This window comes from Falco cherrug, chromosome 1 (genome assembly GCF_023634085.1).
Source record: "Falco cherrug isolate bFalChe1 chromosome 1, bFalChe1.pri, whole genome shotgun sequence".
In the NCBI taxonomy this organism is placed as follows: domain Eukaryota; kingdom Metazoa; phylum Chordata; class Aves; order Falconiformes; family Falconidae; genus Falco; species Falco cherrug.
In genome coordinates this window covers 96,485,699-96,511,263 of record NC_073697.1, presented here as the reverse complement: position 1 = coordinate 96,511,263, position 25,565 = coordinate 96,485,699, and the positions used below count along the sequence as shown (strand labels likewise).

Genomic DNA, 25,565 nt, shown 5'->3' with positions numbered 1-25,565 from the left:
GAAACGAGATGGGTTTTGGAGGACAGACTCAACACCTGGCCTACGTAGAAACTTGTCTCTAAAAGCAAATTATTAGGCTATTTTGAAGAGCAAAACACCTTGAGTTATGAACAAAACTATCAAGTTTATGTTTAAATTGCATACACATGTTTAATGCTATTCCTGGTGCATTTTTAATTGCTTAGGCAGTTCTTAGAGAGTAAAATACGCAATCTAGAACACATGTTCTGGATTATTTTTCACAGATTACTTCATAAATTTAAAAAGTTTATTCTCCTTCCCCCACAGGGAAAAAAAAACAACCAAACACACCAAACCAACCAACCAACCCACCTTCAGAGAATAAACCCTGAAAGTATTAATAAAAGTTCTCTTTTCATTTCAGCACACATCCTTCTCTTTATTCTACATCCCTCATCCCTAGGAATGGAAAGGAGGTTTTGGCTATAAATCAAACTAAGACAAGCTCAGCATCAGACTCTCTCCTGAAGTCCTGCAGCCCTCTCAGCTATTTGAGGAATCTTATTAAAAAAAAAAAATAATAATTCTGGAAACGACAGGGAAAGCCCCCGAGAGGGACAATCGCACGCTCCAAGCGCGTTCGCCCCCGAAGCGGCGCGGGGCCCTCGGAGGTGCCGAACTCCCGGTGCCCCCGGGCGCCCACGGCGGGCGAGGCCGTGCGCCCCGGGCCGGCCCCCGGCGGGAGGCTCCCGCGCCCCGCTCCGCACCGGGCTCGGCGGGCGGCACCGGGGGCCGCGGACACGCCCGCACCCGCGGAGCCGCCGGGCGCAGCCCCACGGCGGGCGGCGCTGCCCCGGGCCGGGCTGGGGCCGCTCCCGACCCCACATTGTTCCCCGGCCCCGCTGCCGGCGCGGCTCGGCGCGGCGCTGCCCGGCCCGGCCTCCTCCCCTCCCTTCCTGCTGCAAACTTCGCCGCCCGCCCCGGACCTGCTCCGGCCCCAGCTCGGGCCCCGGCCCCGGCTCGGGCTCCGGCTCCGACTCGTAGTCCTCCTCGTCGGCGCTCGCAGACATGGCCATGGCTCATGGTGGGCCCAGGCGGAGCCGAGCTGACATGGCTGGAGCGGCGCTGCTGGCGGAGCCCCGCTCCCCGCACACACACACACATGCAGGAGGAGGAGGAGGAAGGGGGGCCGTGCATATTCATGCCAGGCAGCCAGGAAGGGGCTGGCCCTGCCGGCACGGCCAATCGCGGCCCGCTTGCACAAAGCCGGCCTGCGGGGACAGCGGGGACAGCGCGGCCGCTCGGCCGGGGCAGCGCCGGCCACCTCGCCGCGGCCGAGCCCGGCCGGGGCCGAGGGGGCTAGGGGGGGCTTTAACGCCCCGCTGGCAATTAGCCCCCTGCTGGTAATTAGCCCCGCGATCTGCCGAGGGGGCCGGCGGGGGCGGGCCGAGGCTGGGCCTGCCTGGGTGTGCCGAGCGGGGCTGGGAGGGGAGGGGATGCGCGGCGCCGGGATGCGCGGCCGCCCGCAGGGTGCACGGCGCTGCACGGGCTGCCGGAGACAAAGGAGCGGCGCCCAGCCAGCCAGCCGCGCCGCCCGCCCCGCCGCCGCTACCTGCCGCCCCGCCGCCCGAGGGACGGGGCAGGGAGCCTCCATCCCTCGGGAGGAGGAGGGCACCCAGCAAACTTCGCGGGTTCAAGCGGCAGAAGCAGCGCTGGGGGGAGATGGGACACGAGGCCGCCCGGCTCCCGGAGCTGCTCCCGCCTGGCCTCACGCCGCTCCCCGGGCAGGCACCCCCGGGTTTAGCTTGCTCCTGAGGAACCATTTCCAGCTCTGCTCTGCACGGCCTGAGCCGCCTCTGGGGTTTTACAATAAAACATCCTCCCTGCACTATGAAATGTTACACATCGGTCGGTTGAGGAGCTGTTCGGGACCCACAGCAGGGCCAGCACCCAAACGCAGACACTGCCTTCTCCCTCGAGAGCATGCAGCTAAGGGTCAAGACACACAGGCCTGAATTTGAGCACTAAGAATTAAATTTCCCATTGGATTGATGGGCCTGCTTTCAGGGGAAATCCCGGTTCCATTCAAGTTGTTAGGATTTTGCCTCTGGGTCCTACGCCTACAACACAGAATTAAGCATGAGATTAAATATTTGCATGTGCTGAGCAACCAAGAAGCCATAAAGCAGCACACCTAATGGTCCTTGCATCAGGATTTTTGCCAAACTAGTTTCAGCTCGATTCCACACGTCTGAACTATCACATGGCCATAGAAACACCTCAGGTAGCCCAGAAGAGGCAGCAACAGGCAGGAGCTGGCACAAGAGCCAGCAGTAATGTTGCCTTATGCCCGGTCACAGCCCTTGTGACACCCCGATCTACACAAGGCCTGGTCGCTGAGGTTTTAAGTAACAAAACACAGTCAAACTTCAAACACATATTTACAGATGACTGCTGATAAAGCCAAGTGGATCATGTCATTATGCCCTTTCCTTATTTTCAATACCTTAAATATCTGTTCTTTCTTTGCACTTCTGTCCTCTTGCCAACTGGAGCTCACGTTACGGGTACATGATGGTACTCTCCCAATCCTGCTCATCCGTGATGCCAGGAGCCAAGCGTTTACTTGCAGCACACGATGGGGCTCTCCAGAACGAGACTGGGTACATTCAGCCTATCTCCTCAGGTTTCTCTCTTCCCCCCATTGTGTTCGTACACAACCGGGAGCAGAAGCAGATGAAAGCTGAGGCACGAAAGGCATGTGCCTAAGGCCTTGGCTTTCAGAATCACAAGGTAGTATCAGAATCCAATGTTTTCTGGAGGAGAGAGGAAGGGGGCGATGCGTGTCCATGACAGGCCTACAAAGGACAGCTTTAAACCAGGCAGCAAGGATAACTGACACGATTACAGCGGTGTTTGTGGTTCATTATGCAGTTGTCCGCCAGCAGAGGCAGGAGAACAGATGACATCCGGAAGGAAGATCCCTCGTCCCACACCTGCCTGTGGGCAGACCAAGTCTCCACTAGCCTGTAGTGATTCCACGTAACCTGGCTCACACTTGTCCATCCCTCCAGCCTTTTGGCTCCATAATCCAGAGAGGAGAAAAAAATAACTTGTGACATCCCCCAAAGACAATCCACCAGTCACACCACAGCGAAATGTCACTCACAGCAAATAAAATCATGACATAGATCGCCCTACTCCTCTCATCTGCAACGCACGCTAGCACTCTTGATATTTGCATCAGCCTCTCTGGGCTGCAGCAGGTCACCAAGTGTAACCCACATCGAACCTCACTCCTCAGCCAGCCCTGCCACGGGAGAGTGTGTTCCAGTCTGCTGCTTACAACAGCAACACAACTGACAAATGAGCTCTAATTATGAAGCCTGTGTTAGGAGTGAAGACACACATGCCAAGATCTCAGAATAATTTCTAAATGCTAGGTAAACTTTGCCAAGGTGGCGTTTTAAAAAAAATATGGATAGGATATGATATAAAACAGCAAATTGGGAATCAGTGGGGGTAAAACAACACAATAAAATAACCTTTGCTGATTATAATTGCTCTCAAAAAATCTCACCTTGTACAAGAGCAGCTAACTGTTCAAAGAAATACTTAATACACAGAAAGAACTATTAAGAGAGCATTTTCCAGCTCGATTTTTTCAGCTTGTCTACGCTAGAGAACACTAAATTACAACAAATAGTCAGCAACCCTTGTGTGAACAGTGTATATTTGACTAGCCTGGTGCAGTTTACATCAGTTTAGAAAACAAAATAAGCAGCATTGACCCCAGTCATGCCAGTATTGGCATAACTGTGTCCATACTTCAGCTTTGCGTGATACAATTCAGTAATAAATAACATCCTTAATTAAACTCCTGAATGAGCCTTAGTGAAAACTGCATGAAAACAGACAGTACCTTCTATTCTGAACTGCTGCTTTGATTGCACCTCACCTGAAGTCATATATAAGTCTCATCAATATCATAATCTTCTCCACAGAAACCAATTATGTTGTCACAACTGAGACAATAACCTCAAGCGAAGAATAAACAGCAGGAGCAGATGAGTGCCAAAGAACCAGATTTTATTCTCATGCAAATATCCTGAAGTAGTAAAACCAAGATGGGGGGAGGATGAGTACAACCCCTGCACCTTACTCACTTGCTCCTGAGCATATCTTGTACCAACAGATTTCAGTCACTGCTACCAGTGCTAAACAGGACCTGTGTTTTCATATTAGACACTGGAGTTTAAGAACCTACGATTCTCAATATGAGTGAAAAAAAAATATGTGGCACAAACACACCTTTGATTTAACCTTGCCTTGAAACTTTTTATGCATTTTTATAGACTAGTATATTTAGCGGGTATTAGAAAAAATACATAGAAACAATTGGAAAAACAACCTCAAACTGGTTTATATGCAAGTCCTTGAAAAAAGATCTGGTGATTTGAGCTTCTGCTGCTTTCTACAGGCCAGCACATGCTTTTGGAAAGGAAACCCACTGAGATGTTTATGAATCATGATTATTGACCTGTATCAGAATAAGAGAGTTACCCAACAGCTTTCTAAGGTTTGTTGTTTTGGTCTAAGTGTCCATTCACATGAAATACGATCTTAACTGTTGGGCTTCGGCAAATTTCATGACACTTTTCTCACGAGTTCTAGCCAGTATTTCAGTCATACTCTGAACACTAGCAGTGACATTCTGACAACCTAAATATCCATCCAGTATCATCATGCTACCACTACCTACTATCTGTTTTATCTGAACTATGACATAAGAGTCATCATCAGATGCACTGAGTATCCATCACAATCTCTTTAATAAACAGCCTGATTGATCAACCTTAGATGAAATAACTCATGACAAAATAATACATTGATCACTCCCTCCATGTAACGCCTGCTGCACATACTTTCCCTAACCAGTACCCAGCACAAGAGAAGCAAAGGCAGCAAGCGTTGTACGACTCTCTCGTGAAGGATGACAACTGTGGACTATTACATGCAGTAGTGGAGCAACACCCAAAGCAGTGAGAGCCCAGACAGAAGGTGCTGACAGTAACTCACTCTACCTCTCATAAGCCTTAAAGACAAAACACCACCACCACCACCACCCAAACCCAACACCCTGTCATCTCAGAAGTATAGTGAGTAAGGCTGCAGAGTAGTAAAACATCAAGTTCATCTAGCTGTGGCATGATTGGGACTCTCCATTTGGAAATGAAAAAATCCTGCCATGCTTCCTTCTTCCACAGATCCTTAAGGCCACAAAGCGCTTCCACAGCACAGTTTGTGTCTTCAAGAGCCATGTTCTGTCAGCAAATGCAAAACCTAGTGAAACAGGTTCCTAAGAAGATAAGAAGTGACTGCCACGCTGTGGAGGGACATGCAAATTGATGTGGCTGCTAGCTGAGTGGATTAACCATAATATATAACCTGCTTTCCTCTAAGTGGCTCAGTGCACTCTGACACACAGGACAGAACGCTGTAAGACAGTCAGTTGTGTCCAACATGTGGGTAGCAGCTTTAAAACCTAGTGACCAAACCCAAGCATTTAGTGGCAAACAAATGGTAACCAAAGGAAAAGCTGAAGTATAGCTTGCCTCGTGAGAGCTCAGGTGCTCTGCTGTCACCTACAAGCCTGACTTAGATTTGTAAGGGAAACATCCAGGACAAACAGCTAAACCACATTAAACTACCTCTAAAGCTGCTTCGCTTTTATCAGAATTTATCCGTATCTTTTGTTGTATTTGCTAATTTTCAAAAAGCAGAGCACTTCTGTACCTCTTCTATCTGGTCTGCTAGTGCCTGCAGGAAAGTTACAAAGTTGAAACAAGACCTCATTTATATTCTCAGCAGACTTTAATTTCAATGTGCTAGGGAACTAAAAGGAAGCCATCTTCTCAGGGACAGAACATACAATTCGATTTTGTTCTGAAAAGTGCACGCAGGATTAATGTCCATAATTGTGCAGCACGTACTGTGGCATGACAAACGCCTTCCCCATTGCTCTGCCAATGTGCTTCGATCCAGAAACAAAACTATTAAATCTCAGATACGTAACTCAAAGCTTGAATGGTTTTAACGTTGGGGTGGGCAAGAGCACAAGGATGCTGCAATACTTAAACCAGGTTCAAACCCTAGCTTTTTGTTTGGTTCTGTTGGCCAACTTGGCCATGGATATAGGCAAGGTCCTGGTGATAAAATCTGAGACCTGCCAACTCATTTCACATACACTGTCTAAGAAAAAGGTCTTAAGACTAAAGTAGTTCTCATGAGCACTTTTACTGTCATGAAATAAAAAAGAAAGCTGCTATCTTGAAAAATGGCAGTCAAGATGGAGTTGAGAAAAATTCATGTTACTGAATATTCATGCATATGACAATGGGGAAGAATACATAAATCTTGTATGATACTTGGAGCACAACAGTTTGAAAATAGAGATGCTTGTTCATTTTCCCAACCTGTTCAAATTTCCACTCAGAGTCAAAATGGCTCTAATTTACCTGTTTGATGTATTAATCACATAAAGGCATTGGTCAGATTTCAAAGCAAGTGGCTGAGAGTTGATAAGAAGGGAAAATATTAAGTCAAAGATGGAAGATTAAGACGGTGCTCATTCAAGTCCCTGCTATTTATAATTACTCCCTGAAGGGACACAATATTTCAAGTACAGCCTCTTGAGGTGAGAAATAATCTGTCAAGTCACCAGGCAAAGCTTTTCGAAAAATACTGAGGCAAGACGCAGTAAAGCTCTTTGGGCATGTTATGTATGATACACATACACCAAACCCTGAAACTCCTCTGGCCTGCATGGAGTTACCACCGAAAGGAATTTGTCTTGAGGACTAATGTTCATAAGAGACTGAAGCAGCGCTCGAAAAAATAAACAAGTCAGGCAGGAAGCTGCCTTCCTCAGCAGCACTGCTCCAGAAAAGCAGACACTTGACAAACTCCCAGTAGCTTCAACAGCTTTTACTCCTTTGCACAGTACCCAAAGTTGTCTTCGGTTCTGGTGCATCAGGTTTTTTCCTGTTCCCAAGTGTAGTTAGCAGGGAAAGGGTTTAGTTTTGTATGCATACTGCTGCTGTGGGAAGTCCCCTAAAAAAAAAAATCCCCCAGACCTCAGCTATGTGGTTTTGGTTTTTAATAGATTTGTCAGGAACCAGAACTGGGATATTTTTCCGAATAAATTTCAGCCCGTCTACTATTCTACAGTGTAAAAGAACAGAAATTATTCAAAATTATTTAAATCGCTGATTCCAATCACAATTTAAATCAATAAAGAGAAAAACAAATTTAAATTTATTTTAATCCTGATTTTCTTTTGTACTGGAGTTATTTTCTGGAAGAGAAATTAATTATTAGCATCTGCTAACAACCAAGAAATGTCTGATTTGCAGTAGATTATAAACTTTATAATCAGGACTTTTTAATCAACAAAAAGGATTCACAATACATACATATTTGTATATGCAAATCTTCTTGCAGACTATTGGCATTTAAAACTGTTGTTGACACCAAGCAGAGTTCAGGCAGTGCTGTGTGAGATCACTTCAAACACCTTTAAGCTGGTGCCTGGCAAGGATGAAATGTGACAGTTTAAATCCCCTTTTTGCTCCTGAGCCACTTGGAATGACTGATGTAAAACTTATTTGAATCTCAACCAGAAAAATACATTGTACACAGAATTGTTTTGCTGTCTTTCTACCCTCCCCCTTCCCACATTTTTTCCGACACTAGGAGGACTCGATTTTTATTTTATTTCTTAAGTGCTTGTTTTTAATTGTCAGTATTTGCTTTCTAATCCATTCGTATTCCCACAGGAAGTACCCTGAATAGATCTCCAAGGACTGGTCTGTCTTAGGGAATTTGGCAGAGTTTTACCACTGCTACTACGAGGAATGTTGCTTTCCTGGTGGTAGCCCCCGGGCAGGCTCCTGAAACTGATGCTGTTTTGATGTTGTGCCATTTATACGTGCTCAGATCTGTTTCAGACACCATTCTGGTTAAAACACTAATTGCTGTAACTAGTACCTCACTGCTCTTGCTTCTCTGGGTGGAGCTGGCCTAGCGATAGCTATGGTAGGAATTCTTAGTAAGCAAGCAAGTAAAAACTGGAAGTATTTATTTAAAGGTTTTCAGGAATGTTCTTTGTCCACCTAGCACCTCTCACCCCAAATTTAAAGAAAACTTAATGTAAAACAATGCTCGACACTTCGGAAAAATTACATTCGTTTGAAGTTTACCGAAACACTTGAATTTATGCTTTTACCCCCTAATTTCTGCACACAATCAAATTTATTGTGTCCACTGATTCTTAGTCCATTTACTTACTATTTCTTAAGTTTGATCCAACGCATAGTGTTAGAAAAATGCTCATAAAATCGGAGTCACACACAAAGGAGCTCTATTATTAAAAGGTGGGACATCTTCTTCCCTTCCTAGCATTTTTAATGTGAAACACCATGAAAAGGGAAAAACATTCCTTGCAGCAGACACTGAGTGTGTCCAGGGTCCTCCTGTGGGCTCCAGATCTAGAGATGGTGTCTAATACCACTGCCTTTTATTTTTTTAAATATAAGTTATTTCTAAGAACCTAACGCCCTTTCCCCCACAGTTGTCTACTGTTTTCCAAGTGTGTCATTTAGTTCAGACTATGAACAATGATCAGAAATCTTATTAGCAGCCTAAATCTATTTATGATATGTTTATACTCACTTGTTCTCATGCCAACATTGTCCATTAGCTTAAATAACTCTTTTCCTCCCCTCGTGCTTTTACTCCTTGAAGTACTTACACAACAATCACCTCCCCCTTCAACTTAGTTGTGCCATGCTGAACCAGACATGTTCTTCTAGTTTCCACTCTTAAATATTACATCTTGAATACTATATGTGGCTGTGGAGTCCCATATCCACCCTCATCTCAAAACTACCTATAGTGGAACTAGAATAGAGTGAGAAAAATGATCAAACATATGGTATGGCTTGCGTACCAGAAAAAGATTGAACTTACTAGTGTTTTTCAGCTTGGGAGTGGGGGAAGACTGAGAAGCACTAACAGGGACGTAAAAAAAAAAAAAATATCATTGACAGCACAGAGAAGGTGAACAGAGACCTCATTCAAATTTCTCGAAATGCATGATATAGCGGGCATGAAGTGTATTTATGATATTAAGGGACAGATCTGAAACAACTTAAGGAAGTACTTATCTACACAGAGCTTTATTAAACTGCAGGGGACACTGCCACTGAATGCTCTGGAGATCAAACAGATCAACAGGTTCCACAAATTGTCAGGTAAATTCACAGAGGAAAAAAAAAATTCTACCAGGGGACACTGAACACAAAAGATATAATTTTCTAGCTCTAATTGGGAAGATAGGCAAAGGAAAGATCACCGTATGTCTGCTTTGTTTTTACAACACTTCCAACAGCTGTGACTGGTCACCATCAAAACCAGAACACCGCACTACAAGGACTGCCTGGTCTGATGGAGTATGACTAGCTCAACCTTCCCTCAATCATACTAATCAGCCTTTTGCTCTGCCTCTCACAGATCAGTTCTTATGAGAGAATCTTTCTTTTTCAGATATATGGATGTATCTGTAGAATTTTACAGAAAGATTTCTAGTAAAAATAACGGGGTAAAAAATAAACTGCTCTAAGACACAACTCACTAATGATTGGAATCAGATGCTGCCCGTGGTAACAGAAAAATAGAGTCAAAACCCCAGAAAGTCCCTTTCAATGCTGTGCCCACCCACTGCCACCCCGCAGTCCAAAAAACAACAGCAAGAAAACCCAGCCCGAGAGATGTCTTCCTCTTTTTTTTCTTTTTTCTTTTTAAATTACCACTTTTTCTTCCTGGTTCTCATGCACTGATACATAGCTATGAATGTTATTTGCATTGCCAATTGCAGGGAAGGTTGTTTGTTTTTTTTTTAAAAAAACACATCATAATCCAATTAAAATTTCAGTTTGTGGCCTTTACTAATTAATAGTACTCTTTTAAATAAAAATATTACCATTTCCTTGTTCTACTTCTCAAGTTATCTTCCCTTAAAATCAACAGGTAAAAATTACATGAAAAAAGCACGTGACCAGGCATCAGAAAAACAGCCACAGATTGCAGCATTGTTAACCAGCCACTGAAAATTACAGCTTCATCTTCTGCTCACAGCCAGACCTATATTATATATTTGGACACTTGCTATCTTGACAAATGCAGTGGCTTTAGGTTTGTGCCAGGTAAGAGAGATGAGAATCTGGCTCATAGTCTGCATTTCTAACTTTTCACAGAACAAGAGAGTCCAAACATATTTTAGTTCTTTATAGCTGCTCTTCATAGACAACTAAAGATCTTTATCACAATAAAAGCAGAAGGCACTGCCATAGAGTGTAATTACATGCTACTATAGTCGACTGTTGTCTTCCAGAAATAGGAACTTGTTTGAAAAATGCATGGTTTCTGCTTGGGCCATACTCCGAGTTCCTTAAATAAAATGCTACCCTTAATCCCTGTGCAGAGAAAATGGGAACTCTGGTATTGTAGGGCTGAGCAAACCTTGAAAGTGGGCTTCCAGATCTGGCTTGACAGTAGTCAGCTTTGTGCACCAGTGATTAGTGATGTGTCACCACAGTGGAAAATCAGGTTTAGGCCCTGCTCTCTTTTCACACCACCCAGAAGTTTATGTCCCAGGGATGGGGAAGGAGTGAGTTTGTCAGGATTATTTCTCACTCTTTAGTCACTTAAGAATCCAAAATTTCAAGGCAGCACACCCTATGGAGTGCTTCCTTTTGGCCAGCAGACTACCACTGCAAACCCCCCCCCCCCCAAGTAACACTCAGCACTGCACCAAGTGAGGACAACTTACTGTTGCACAACCCCCCAGCAAGGGGACAGGGATGGGGTTTACATTTCCACAGCTGCATCCATGCTCCGCAGCCAGCTGGGCAAAACGTGCCATCTAGTCTGAAGGTACGTAAACCATCAGTCAACCATCAGGACAAGAAGGTTTCAAATATCCGCTTGGTCCCACATTCCTTGAAGAGGCCTAAATTAAGATCATTGTACATATCCTAGGATTGCTGGGAAAGTCAGACTGATTATTAAACAGAGACTTATTTTCAAAATGGATTGTTTTCTCTTACTCTAGAGCTAAAAAGAAAAAGGCAGGTTCTTGCTTCTTGTGAAAGGGCATTTGCCAAAAAAAAAAAAAACCAACCCAAAGTGTCTACAGGAGTGTAATTGTTGTGCTAAGTAATTATCAATACATTAGTAAAAGTACGAAAGACTCAAAAAAGCTCCATAAAGATGAGTACATATGATCTGGAAGAGGTGCCTATGAATTGCACACCACTCCTCTATTGCCATAAAATAGTAACAGTTCATACATTTTACTACAAAACTTTCTGCTGAAGGTGTCACAGACCTTTATAACCATTAATTTCACCTCACAACCTCCCCAGATGGGAAGCACCATCTCCATACAGAAAAGCTCAGGGAGCAGAAATGTGCCATTCACCTCACGCAACACAAGGAGGCTGCAGCAGAGCTGGGAACGAACGCAGACCCTTGCCTCCCATTTTGTACACTAACCACAAGATCATCAAATGTCACCCAGTTATATCTCCTCACAAAAACATTTTTGATCATTACTTCTGTTTCTTTTCTCAGCGAGTAATTTTTTTTTGACAGAGAACTGCAGTATAACTGACAGCACCAAATGCCTTTAGAAAAGGTAGACGGGAGCGACGCAGCACAACAGGGCCATGACATATGGACGGTTCTTCCGCATACTTAGTTACACCTTATCCACTGTGAACTGTGATTTAAGGTGAGGGAACACGTTCCTTCCTTAAATCCCAGAATTTCACAGTCTTCAAGCAACCATTTTGCAGTACAGAACTGCACACACTGTTGGCACGTCACACTAACAACACATAAAAAGAAACTGTGACTCAATTTTAAAGGGAAATATTTGCTGCTTCGAAAATAGTTCAGATTATTAAAGGCATGTTCTTTCTAAAGCAAGTCAACATAACTAAGACCACCCTTCCATAACCTGGGTTATTCACACAGATTAAATCATTCCCTGTCTCTGCTCCAGGGATCTTTTACTTCAGTAAGAGTTCTCTCCCTCTGCTCTATGCTTTTCCTGCTCCATCCCTTTTCAGTACTTGCCTCTCCCCTCACCCTGCTCTCTTGCTGTTTCTAGTTTCTTCCCTTCCTTTCTTTACAGTCGTTTCCATTTTCTTTGAAATGTTTTGGCATTTAATGCTGGCTTTATTCTTCCTTCTCCATCTGCTGCTCTTGTCTTTCTAAAGCTCTTCTGGAGCCTTCTCTTGGGAGAAAGCAAGAGCCACGTTTTCCATTTATTGCCGCCTCTTTCTGGATTTCAGTTCGCTTCTTTTTCTTTATGGACTTGGAATCTGACAGTCCTCCTCTCCCTGGAACCTGATACAGCAGCTACAGTGTCATCTTACCAGCCCGCCCCACGGTAGCTGGTACCATGCTGTATTGTATCTGCCGCTCCCTCTGAACACAAGTATCTCAGGAAAGGCACTGTTAAGTATTTGCCATTTCTCCTATACACTGCAAGAGCAATACTACAGAAAGCAGAATTAATGGTAGGTTTTACTCCCCTGCCTTGTGCTCAACACTTCTGGAGTATTCTAGCCATGGAGACTTGCTCCACCAGCTACAATCTAATTTAAAGGGAGTGTCCTCGTGTCCGTCCCCCCATGTCCTGTTCCTCACCCCCCCCCCCCCCCCCCCCTCAGCATTTTCTTCTCTTTAAAATCTTCCATTTAATTATCAGGACTTGGAGGGCACAAAGGAGAAATAACCAAGCTTAACTACTAACACTGCCTTCATACAAATCTCCCCTATATTGTCTTTCTAACATATTTTAATTTGGGACTCAAAGGCTCAACCCTAAGACATGTCTTCTTAATCTGCTCACTTCAAACAAGGGAAATAGCTGTAACTCGTAAGATGACATGGACATTAGAATTAGAAGTGCAACAAACTAAAAGTGCAACAACAAGCTTTTTTGGGGAAACACGTGGCCACATCTGCATGTGTACCTTTTAACTAAAGCATAAGACATGATACAAATTGATCACTGATTAAGCAAAGTAAGTATGAAGAGAATGATGGATTCTTCTGTTATAAATTTTTTTTATTGCCAAACTTCAGTCTAAAACCTGACTTTCTGTGAAAGTTTTCCTCATGTTTGTTATTAGTCAATGTATTTAATTGTTTGTTATTGTACCTTAGCGCTGGCAATGATGCCTTCTAAAAGATTCTGCTTTCAGAAAGGCTAAAGGAAAATAAACACTAGAAAAGTTAAAAAAACCCCAACCTTGCAGCCAGCAAGATGGACTTTGCAAAGAGGGATAAGATTTAAGTCACAAAAAAATACAAATCTTTTACAGTTATGTTGCCAACGCACAGAAATAAAATATAAGAAATGAACCATGTATCAAGGATTCCAAAATAAAGTGAACAAGAACATTAGCAAATGCCAAAGCTTATAAAAGCCTCTAAACACAAATATCCTCACTTCTACCACATGTTCAAAAGATATAACATAACAGTCAGTTGTTTCTTAGTTTTGTTTTATAGTTTCACACACCAGCTTTCCTCTGGTCACAGAGATTTTGCTTTATTCAATGCCTGGAGTATACTTGACTGATGAATGAACACCAGCTATCAAAGCAGTGGAGTGGACAACCCGATGCCTATTCCTCTCAAGGCTTTCCACTGTTGTTTTTAGACAAATAAATGTTATAAACCCAAAGCATATTCCCATGGAATTATTACAAACTAAAAGGGAAATATGTATTGAACAAGATACAACTGATCTGAAACATGCTCAGCTAAAACCCAAAAAGAAACCAAGAAGGAACATGATAGGCTCATTCTGCCCAACTCTCCTCTGGCAGTTTGATGTTTATGGTCTCCTACTTCCCATTTGAAAACAGCAAATTCTTGTGGCTAAAAGTGATTATATGCAAAGCCATGACAAGTCCACCAGCACAAAAAGTGAGAACAGTGAAAATAATTCACGCAGTTAATTATTTGAAAGTTATTTACAATGATAACAACAACAGATTTTCAGATAGAAGCCCGATTTAAGCTGACCGACCCTTTCAGCATTTCTAAAGAAATTATGTATTATAAAACTAATTCAGTGAAAAATGAAAGTAAAAATAGAAGCAATGAGACATCTTCTAAATAAGCAAAGCTGCTTTTACAGCATGCTGAATAACTGGAGTGTGGTAAACATAACACTGTTATAAATAACACCCAGCCTTTTGACATTATTCTTTAGTTAATTATTTCAAACTCTTTATAAGCATTAATGAAGCAAGCTTCATGGTTCTCCTGCAAAGTGAAGAGAACTACTCTCATATTTAGGAGGAAAAATGAAGATGCAGGGACAGAAAACAACCCTCCAAAGTTAAAGCAGTACACTTACAGAGACAATTCAGAAGATCTCATGGTATAAGAGAAAAAACATCCTCTCACCCAAATGAGAGTGCTTACTAAGTGACCAGTTTGTAGGATTTACACATCATTTAATTTTACACAAAACGTTGCATCAATATTTTTAGATTTTACCATGACTAATAAATGATCAAGACATACTAAAGTTTTACACTGATAAGTAAGGCCCAAACAAATTATTTTTAAACGGAAACTCTTAACAATTTCTCCCTGCTGAGGCACTTTTAAGTGCTGCTTCAAGACCTAATCATAAAACCATTAAAAATAACATTTCATGTTAAAAGTGCTAGCAGCTGCCAAAGTACCATATACAGCACTTTGCCAGATTATAGATAAACACACACCAAGACCTAGCAACAATGATTAGTAAGTAATTATGTCTCATTACCTTTGTGGTCTTCTTAGGCCAGCTGACCACAGGGACACCCGAAATGGCAAGATTTTGGTCATCATCAGCGTGCTCCTTCAGTATGTTCTGTTGCAAATGAAAAGGCCTTTATTAATCAGAGAAACAGTTCTCCAACCAGAGCGCAGTCTCAGAGAAGACAATACTCCACTCTGATGAGAGTGACAAGATCTCTGCTGACTTGTTACATCTCTGCAAGTTACTTTTGCTTCCAAACTTCCAATTCACACTGAAACTGTTGCACCTGTCATTAAGATCAAAGTTGTAAATTTTCTTGCAAAACAGACAGCAAAATCAGCCACAAATCACCTCAAATATTACAACTTCTTTAAAAATGGTGTGTCCAAAAGACTGGTGTTTTTCCACTGGTATCAGTCTAATACTAATATCACCTCTCCCTTTAAACTGCAGCTCACTAAATCCCAAACGACCCCACCACGCACCACAGTTAACACCTCCTCTCTTCATCAAGTCTACAGAAGGTCTGAGAAGCATCTAGGCTCTGCCACCATTATTTCTGCAGTCACAGGGCACCAAGTGTGTAGTTCAGAGCAATCCTCAGATGCCTGAACAGTCAGGTAAGTCAAGATACAGAAGTGTGCACTGTAACCTTTCCTCTTTTTGCACATGGCAATTCAAGAGCACCGTCATTTCCACTGACGTTCCTTCCACACTGATGGGCAGCGCAGAGCTGTTGTAATCTAGTTCACTTTATGTGATTGGGTAAGGTGTTCAGGTTGCTGAGTATTCACTAGGAAAGGATCTGACTCTTGACACTACAGCATTAAAGAAAAAAGATTGGTCTCCCCTCCCTTCCACCCCCACCAAATCCTTTTGCTTTGATGCACTGTCCTAGAAATTTCATGAGTGGGTTGCACTGGCTTACACAGCTCCTACCACTGTGAATCACTCCCATGACCATATAAACTCAACACAGAGGTGGGGAAGAATCCTTTTTAAGTGTACTCAGTTGTGCAGTTGGGAATAGTCTGTGCTTGCTCCCCATGACTCTCTATGTACTTGCTAACGTAGCTACAAGCCCTTCATTTGGAGTTCAGGTAGCTGAAAAAGACAACAAATGAAAACAAAAACGAGTCGGAAGGAGGATTCTGCTATGCTGCTGAAAACCAAAGCCCAAATAAGCACTAACAGGTTAAAGGGGGAAAAAATGCTCCAAAAAAACCGAACAAGAACTGCAGGTTGGAAATTACATCCTGACAGAATTTAGGAGATAACCCCAGACAATGAAGTTCAATGGTGTTGCTCCCTAGTATACAGACTTCTTGAAAAAAAGCTTAATTAGACAACAACATGCACCAGGCTCTGTCAGTCTCCAGTGTAGAGCTTTAATAATTAAAAATTTCACACACTATACAAAAAGAGCTTAAAATACGGTAATTGTTTTAATAGGAAGCGCAGCTGGAATTCATCTGTAATCACCCAACTAAAGCCCAGAGTACGATGGCATGTTCTATGCCCCAAGAGCCTGAGCAGGCAGACTAGCGACTCAACTAGGGTTTGGATGAGTGTCCCTGGGGCTGGCTTTCCCTCCCTGGAGCTCAGGCAACCTGCTGGATTCAGCCCAATTCCCCAGCCTGTGCTTAAATGAGACAAGCTTTACTAACAGACACTATCGCACCAGCACAGTGCTGCTTCTTTCAGAAACAATCATACCAGGAAGGTTGTTTCTTGATACTGGTTAGTCCAAAAGCAGCACCAACAACCAAAAAAAAAAAAGCAATACCAGTACAAGCCTGGTTTTGTCAGCCCAGCACTGTGGCTGCACTCAGGAGCTTGCATAGGCACAGCCTGGCTGGTGAGGAATAAAACACAGCTTGCCCCAACCTGACTGTGATGGAGAGTCTGTAGCATATCTCCAGCCATATACTCTCTTTGAGTGTAACAGCTAACAACTTTTACATACGGACTAGTCATTAGCAAATTAACTCTTGGCTGAGCTAAGGCTAAGTGAGCGCCTCTTTTCACATTTCCTTTTTATCTTGAAAGGATGATCACTGCATTAACTGAACTGTGACCACATTCTGAAAGTTAGTTTTCATTCCTAAAAATGGAGAGGTCTTTTGTATTCTCATAGCAAACCCAAGATTCTCCAGAACAAGGCAGCAGCTTGAGAACCATACAAACAACGAACAAGTTAATCCCTCTTTACTTTGCTATTCCAAGGTTTGAAATCTTGTAAGACAGAAAACCTTAACATTTCCACTAATGATTGTCAGAGACTCCAAGTTCAATAGAAAGAGGAGTATATTCCAAAAACCTGGCAAGATAACGAAGGTTTCCTGTTATCATATATATCATGTGAAAATATTATCCAAGAAGAGATTTAATACTATGGCAGTTTATCATCTTAGCCAGCTGAAAACAATGGGTATCTCAGCAGCAGAACCATAACCAAGCCACAGCTGTGGTGACTGTAGGGTCAAGTGTCAGTGCACAACAAGCTGGAGGAGGCAGACTTTTTGTTCACCTGCTTAAAAAAAAGAAGATAAAGAAAACACATGGGGCTGTAGTTAGACAACGTGATGCTCATCCTGCACAAGGCTGCCCAATTCATTACACTTGAAGGCTGTGGTGACAACAGCAGGCATGGAGGAAAGAAACTGATTAAGTATATAAGAATTCAGCTTAGCCATTAATTTCAAAAGCACAGCAAGGAATGACTCCCCTGAACACATTCAGCAGAGGGAGTTTTTTTTCCTCTCATCAGAATGAGAAGGGGGTAAGATCTTTTGGCAAGAAAAAGAAAGAACATATTTCAGTAGATATCATCTGTCTTGCACAAGAATTTTCTCCTGCTGCCAAGGAGTTGCGGATATTTGACAAACTCTGTTCTTCAAACTGAGTTTCTTTTGCCCTAATGGACTTCCACAGACCCTTCTGAAGAAGAGCAGCATTTTTGCTTTGAAGTGGGGAAAATCTGTGGCATTTATTAGCAGGCAGATCTCAGAACCCTCTTCTCCAACAGCAGCAAAGGAATTACCATCCTGCTGGTAACACAACAGAAACGTTGTGTGCTGAAATCAGAGACTGCACACAGACAACTATCAGTGGCAGAGTGTTTAATGTGGGATGCAGACTGTCACAATCAAAGGTCTGCTCAGCTTTACCTGCCCTGTGATGTGGGGTGCAAACTACACCAAGGAGTAAGATGGTTACCTCTATGCTCTTCTTCATGCACAAGTCCATCCCAATTGCATCTTTAATAGACTGACATACTATTTATAATAGATAAACATGAAGTGGAGAAGCTACAGGATGAGACTCTTCCAAACCCCAAGGCCACTATCTAAGTTAAATTACCTCTCAGTGATTTTTTTTCCTCTGCCTCTTCCTCATCAGTGTAGTTACTTCTCTAACAGTTCATCCGCTAATTAATTTTTAAACTGGGAGCCGGAGTTGTTGCACTGTTTCGTATTTCATCTCAGGGCATGTATATATGGAAAACAAGGTATGGCTGCAGGCTGCATGTGCCTCTGACAGTAACACCAAGAGCAAGGATGTGAGGGCAATGGCTGCAGTGTCTTCTGGCTGCTGACCCTGCCAATAGCTACACTGCCAAGCCCGCTGTCCTTCCGCAACCTGGGTCAGCTGAGCACTCTCAGGGAGGGTATGTTTACTGTATAACAATTTCCCCCCACGTTTGCTGCACATACAGCTCACACAGAGCCCATCCGCAGACATTTGGATACAGAGACTATTGCATCTCCTCGGCTGATTGTACAGATGCCATCTGCTCTGGAGTGAACGCTGTTGTCAGTAGAAGCTTCTTTGGTGGTGAACACAGGTCTCATGTGATACACTGCCCATACAGCAGAGCTGCAGCTGACAAGAATTTAATTCCTTGTTTGAGCTGAGGGAAGAACTGACCCGCTCCCCAAGTGAGGCCTGTGTTATGCTCTGCAAATAAGCCTCCCTTGTGCTGCTGCACTCCATCGATCATGATGATAAATGGGTTCTCAATCTGCAGAGGCATTAGCTTGGCACTTCTGGATTGCTGTGTCCCCACTAGATAGTCGCAGTTAGTTAGGAAGCTTAGATGACATGTAAGGAATTTACACAGGCTTAGTTTAGTTCTTAGTCTCCCTTCTCATAAGGAAAATAAATTACTTCAAAGAGTCTCACCTACTTGACATTAAATAGCTGTATATAGCTGTAGTTGTGTTTACCACTAAGAGCAGTAATCCAGTCACCCATCCTTTACTGTATTCTTGCTCAGATGGGAAAGCATGGATTCCTTGCGAGTTACCCTGATTTGCTCTGTGAAACTTCACATCACTGAATAAAACCATTTCCTTTCTCCAGTTTAATGACCCATATCCTGTTTTCCAAAAACATTATCTTATTGAAGCACAAAGACGGACTTGAATGTCATACAGAAAAGTTCCTGAGTATATTTCATTAAGGAATAAAACTGCTACAATAAAGACAGATTTATTTTCTTCAGGAAGAAACCTGTTTAAGACTTTCCAAGCAGAGTAAGAGCTTTCAGACTTTCTGTCAGAGCATGTTCTTGCTATGCTTTTGTTAAAAATAACCCTCAAATGAGTGCACTAAAAGGTACTTTTAATAGGATGCATTATTAATACATCACATGCCCAAAAGTCAGGCTGCCCATGAAATAAACCTTGTGAACACAGCAGAATACAGTCACAGCACATATGTATGAGTTGCCAGAGCTTCTTCTGCAGGATTTCTGCCTCCATTCAGTCACACAGATGACTGGTGCTCTGGATATTCATCAGGGTAAAGTAAAGCTGCCAGGCTACTGCTCACTCTATTGCTACTGTCATCAGCAAAATCCCCACATATTTTCTGTATAAGTTGAAATAGTAGTAGCAAAGTAAGAGGAAATATGATTTACTGGTCAAGTTGATAAACACCATTCCAGAAAAACTGACTGTATTTCTTCCTCTGCCATTATGTCTCTGTGTGACACAGGGCAAATCTTGTTAAATCAAGTTTCCACAGGCAGTCATTAATTGTATATTCCTACTCTTCCTCATGTCTGGCTTGGGATCTAGATGCTAAAGATCAGAACTTTGGTTCTGCAGAAATGATAAGCAATTACAGTTTCAATACCATTAAAACTACCTTTTGTGCCTATTGTTCTTAAATAATGCTAGCTTCTTTGAAAATCACACCTGCGGCATGCAAAACCAGTATCCAGAATTATGGTCACTTTTATCTTAATCTCTTCACACTCTAGTTCCCTACTGGTGCACCAGAGATGATAACAGCTCATCAATTACCACTTATGAAGCACACGCCTACGGTAGTGGTATCACTGGGATCCCCAAGGGAACACTTGTATCACAGTGTTCAGCTGTGGGTCTGAACAGTATGGTGTACCTAACACACACTAAAGAGAAAGGATGGAACAAAATACTGAATAGCCGCATTCTGCACACCAATACAGGAATCCTGCAAGGACCATTACACTAGATGTGTGCTCAAGGGGCTGAAATCAGCCACTTGGCAGCTTTTCCATCAGCATGCTCTGTCCTTTGAAGGTAGAAGCCCTAAACATACACTGATATACTTGCTTTTGATTTTTTTTGTAAGTCAAATAAACTGAATAAAACAAACTTTATGCTTTGATATCACATTGGTTACAAAGAGATGCTTTTGCTCCACTGCACCGTTCTCTACCATGTCAACGAACACAGCAGCAGAAAGGAGTAATGGGTTGTTGCATCCAGGGTTCCAGACCTAGATGGGAATGGGACACACCTTGTCAGTGGCTGCCTCAGACAACGTGCTGATGAGCAAAGAAGGGAAGGCCTGTGCTGCGAGTCCTTGACTCCACCCCTGAGTTGAGAGGAAACGTACTCAAGCAACAATTCATACAAGTACAACTCCCCCTAACTGTCCCAATTCCTTCAGAGCACCCAGCAAGCAGATTATGCAACCATAGGGAGAGTTATGGAGGAAGCAGATTATATGGGCTTTAATTTACTAGTCGCATTGACTCCCATTCTCTGAAAATTAAGAGCCGCCTTATATGTAGGTCAATATTGTAAAAAGGATGGGCAAGAAAGTTCTTTAACAGTTCTTTAGACATTGTTCAAGAAAAGGAAACCTTTTAGAAGGTCTTGCTCTGACTAATCAGTCACAGGCTCACCAAACATACAGAGGTGATTCCAGAGAAAACAATTCTGTAGCATGCATGATGTTTAGATGTGGTCATGGGGTCTTTAACCAGCAGGGAACCATAAATATCCAGATGTTGGGCTACATCTTGATGGTTACAGTGTGTGCTGGCAAGGAAAGAAAGTCTGGAGGCAGGCAGTTATCAAGGGAGACGGAACATCAAGACTGCAACTCTGCAAGATGCACAAAATAAACTGGCAGATGCCCACTAATACCAATTAAAGCACAGTATCACTGAAAAGGGCATGGCTTGTGCCTTTTTCTTAAATGTCTGTTTGCAGTTCTCCATCTCTGTAGTTAGTGAATCCACTGCTCTGGAGAGGAATATAAAAACATACTCCTACACGGTGCTTTAAACCAGATTCACATATGGTATCTTGCCACGTTCTACTAAGATGTCTCACGGTGCACTGGAGTATGTCATCAAAAGAGCATGCACGATCATATTCTAAACATCTGCACTGTTTATTATGCATTGCACCCCTTTCTGGCATTTCAAGAAGGGCTATTTTATTTCTAAGTGACAACTGGTCTGTGCATCAAGCTTGGAAAAGTAATGCTACCATTCCTTCTTCTTTACCACAAATTCAACTCCTGGTCTTGAAGCTTCATTTTGATTTCTGATTAGAAGACAACTGATCACAAAGCAAGCCAGTGAATCTACAGCCACAACTTTGGGCATATGCGTCCACTTTCATATACAGAGTGGCTGATTTTGCAAGAAGAGACTTTCTGAGCTCTTGTGGTTTACCAAAATGAGTGCCGTGTATCACACTTCCAGGCTCCAAGATTGTGGAATATGGTTCCACTGCGCACTGCATATGTTCAGACTTCTTTAACTGGCTTTGAAGCCTTTTCTAAGCAGCTGTTACACTACTTACCCTAAAAAATAAAGGCTCCCCTTTTACCATATAAACATGTATTTTTCCCCTCAGACTGTTGCTTACACAGCTCTTGTGTAAAGAGCATATGTAGCTGAAGAATCACACTGTACACAGAAACAGCACAAAACCAGTAGTCCAAACACAAGACCATGAATCAGTACTCACAGTTCCAAATCAGGCCAAATTGCCATAGTACCGGACATGGAGGACGGGGTGACAATTTTAGCCTTGTTTGAAAAATTCCAGCAAAATTGCAAGAGTATGCTGCTCTCAGCTTTGTTAAACAAAATAATTAATATGCCTGGTTTATACAATGTGAAAACAAGACACAGAAGAGCTAAGCCAGTAGTCGAAAGGGATACTACAGATCAGAGGCAGGGCTGAAACTAGAAGCAACAAGGTCATACTGGTCTTCAGGAGGAATTTATCCCCAAGTCAGATGGGGTACCACTTCCAGTATACTAAACATATAAAGAGAACTTCTGTCACTACTGAATGTTCACTCCTCACACCATCTCCAAAAACAGTGTATTGTACCAGCGGAGAATAATTATCAACCTATAGAGGGCAATGGAGGAAAGGAAAATGAAGAAGGTGAAAGAAAAAAAAAAAAACCAACTGAAAACATCAGACAATACATCTTCTAAATTACAATCAAGTATTTACATTTTGTTTGTGTCACTTAATAAGGTATACTCCAGAAAGACACTAGACCACAAAAAGGGCAGATTAAGACTATAAACAGACTTTTTGAGGCACAATATTTACACTAGGACATAACAGGTGCGGAACTATGAGAGGATTTAAACTTTTGGCCACTACTGCTACAGTCAGATAGGATTGCATCAATTAAATCAGACTGCAAACAGCCACCTCCTCAGAGCAGACATGGCTTTTGTTAGAGGCATAATCTCCCTCTCTGTGGCATACCAGGCTGATATGAACTGGTCACTACACACAAGCTGCCATCCCTCTGCTGCAGAGCTTTGCTTTATGATTTCCTGCTGTCTTCTGTGCCCACAGAATACAGTTTGTGTGGATCAACAAGCTATCACACCCACCTTCATGTCCTCTAGGAGAGCCTGCGGATCTTCAATGCCTTCTGGAACACACTTCTTGTTCTCTGGGAGAGATTCAAGCTTTTCCACCAGGGCTTTTAAACCCTTCAGTTCAAATTCCGTGAGGTGAGTCCATTTGGTTGAAACTTCCGTAGCTGGAGACCCCGTTGGTGTTTTGGGATAGTCCGTGGGGGTCGTTGATTTTACACTGTCATCCGACTCATTTGACAAAGTTCTTTTTAGGTACCTCATTACTGTGGCTTTTTGTTTTCTTCCTGCACCTTCTTTCCCTTCTGAGTGTGTGCTGTTGGGTGAGGAGGAGCCATCCACCAAGGATTTGGAGTTCTTATCCAAGCTGTCATCCTTCTCCTCCTGGATATGGGCATCACAAGATTCTTCATCCATGTCTAACCACGAATCTGAGGAATAGCTGTCTGTGCTGCGTTTTCTTTTTGCATCTGAAAGTTAGAAAAAAGAATGCGAAAGTTTTACCCAATGTAACTCTTAAACATCTCTCTACCACTGGGGCTACATGCTGCCTATTTAAAAGCGCACTGGATAATGCCTAGTGAGTAAATGACAGGAATGGGCTTTATTCAGCTGATTTTTAATTTGGGGGGGTTGTTTGTTTGTTATAACACTGGTTTTCATTAACATCTACTCGTTCAAATGACTGGGAAACATTTAGGGAAAAATTATGCTTTCTTCAAAGCTTCAGTCCTCTATGCCTTCAATTAAGAGTAGGCAGAGCTCTTAAGTCACACACAATTAATTTTCCCACAAATCCAAAAGAGACCAGATTCAGCAGCCCTACAGCTTTAAGAGGAGAGTTAGCGCAGAAAGAAGAGGGGAAAAATGATGGGAGAAAGCACATTAAAATGCTGTACATCATCATTCTTCCAGAAATTCTGCACAGCATAAAATCAACTTCTTAATACTTTTCCTCTTTGCAAGCAGTGTTGGGAAAACAGGAACCCCCACTTGTTACTGCATGAATCTCATTGCTCTCCTTAGACAGTGGATTACTATTATGCTTATTTTATAGACAAGAAGCCTAAACACACTGAGAAATGCAGGGACTGCCACAGAGTTACATGATACTGTTTTTCTTAATGCCATCCCTAATACATTCTAGGTACTCCTCAGGAAAACTTAAAGGCAAGTTTCTGAGTCTGAAGGACTACTAATCTTAGTTTTATATTAAGTTTCTCCCTAAAAACCCTGTTACCCAACTCCATGCAATCAAGCAGTGAAAGTAATGTAAGAATACTAGTGGCCAAGGTTCCCTAAAGCACACATCTTTTCTTATTTATTAGACACAATTTCCTTTACTAAGTGAACAAGATTGAAAGCAGGCTAGCAACAGCAGGAATGTCTGTGGAAAATACGGTTAACGCTGGCAACACCCGGTTCAGTCAATGTGAATTTTAATACTGGCTGAAACGGGTATGAGATCAAGCTGCAAACAAAAACACTTTGCGAAGGAAACAGAAGTCATACAGAAAAAGCGGGTGAACAATTAATGAAAAGTTCCTTTCACAGCTTTCATGCTTGCAGTGCAGTAGCTTTGGATTAGGACAATGTGAATCATGCTTAAGGAAGGATTAAACGGACATTAGCGAAAAAGCTCAGCATCCGGTTGTTTAACAGCGTGGTTCAAAACAAATGGTGAAACCCAGTTCCAAGCTGGCAAATTCACCCTTATCACAGTGAAGCTCCTTGTCTCTTGCATCGTCTTATACCATCTTCTTGTAAAATATACATATTACTTTTTAGCTAGGTAACAAAGATGCAACAGGCAGTGGCAGAGTAACTGTCTGAGGGCAGCTTGTCTAGCTGCTTAGCTTTGCAGTTTCAAATAAAACCTCTGTAAGGCCGCATGCACCTCTGCGTGTTAAGTGTCCAAGAGATACCACTTGGCCACTTTATACTTCTCAGGGCAAGTGTGCTGTTGCTGTAGTGTCTGCAAAAAACAAAGTATGTCTGTCCAGCCTACTCCTTCAGCCATATTTGCATTCTTCCTCAGAACCAAAATGGCCATAAAATTACTCCTTAAAGACACATTTAAGCTGAAATGCCTGTGAAAAGATGGCAGTCACAAAAAGTACCAGCTACCAGCAAGGCTGGTCACAGACAAATCCAGCTCCAGCCACAGCGCAGGGTAACCTCCTCCCTGCACCCCTCCAAAGAAGCTTCACCGTGAAGAAGTAGAGCGCAGTTTATTTTGTGTGCCGAGGTGGTGGCATGCAACGCTCCAAAGCAGCTCCTCCTCTCTGGTCTGTGCTAATACACCCCCATACTTCTCTTAGAAAAACAAACAGGATTAGAAAATATCTTAACCAGAACATTTAAAAACCACCAGGTTATCCAGTTTTTCTTTAATACTGTTTTTTTCCTTTGTCCACAGTAGCTAGCACACTTACCCACCTCAAAGGGCTATATAATCAGCTTATGTCATTCTCCCATTTTACAGCCGAGGAAACAGATGCTTGGGAGAAAGCATGATTTGCTCGATGTCACACACCCATCTAGGGAAAAACCAGGAATCAGAAT

At 42.7% G+C, this 25,565-nt stretch overlaps 1 protein-coding gene across 10 annotated transcripts in view; it reads right to left on the bottom strand.

The window, feature by feature from the left end:
* KDM2B (lysine demethylase 2B) overlaps window positions 1–25,565 on the bottom strand; it is a 125,910-nt gene that overhangs the window by 26,028 nt on the left and 74,317 nt on the right. For all 10 annotated transcript variants that reach the window (XM_055710014.1, XM_027798816.2, XM_027798820.2 and 7 more), the window contains 2 exons: window positions 23,016–23,470; window positions 14,882–14,968 (listed from right to left, as the gene is read on the bottom strand). In XM_055710014.1, coding sequence (XP_055565989.1) covers window positions 14,882–14,968; window positions 23,016–23,470 — 542 coding nt within the window. The remainder of the gene's footprint in view (window positions 1–14,881; window positions 14,969–23,015; window positions 23,471–25,565) is intronic.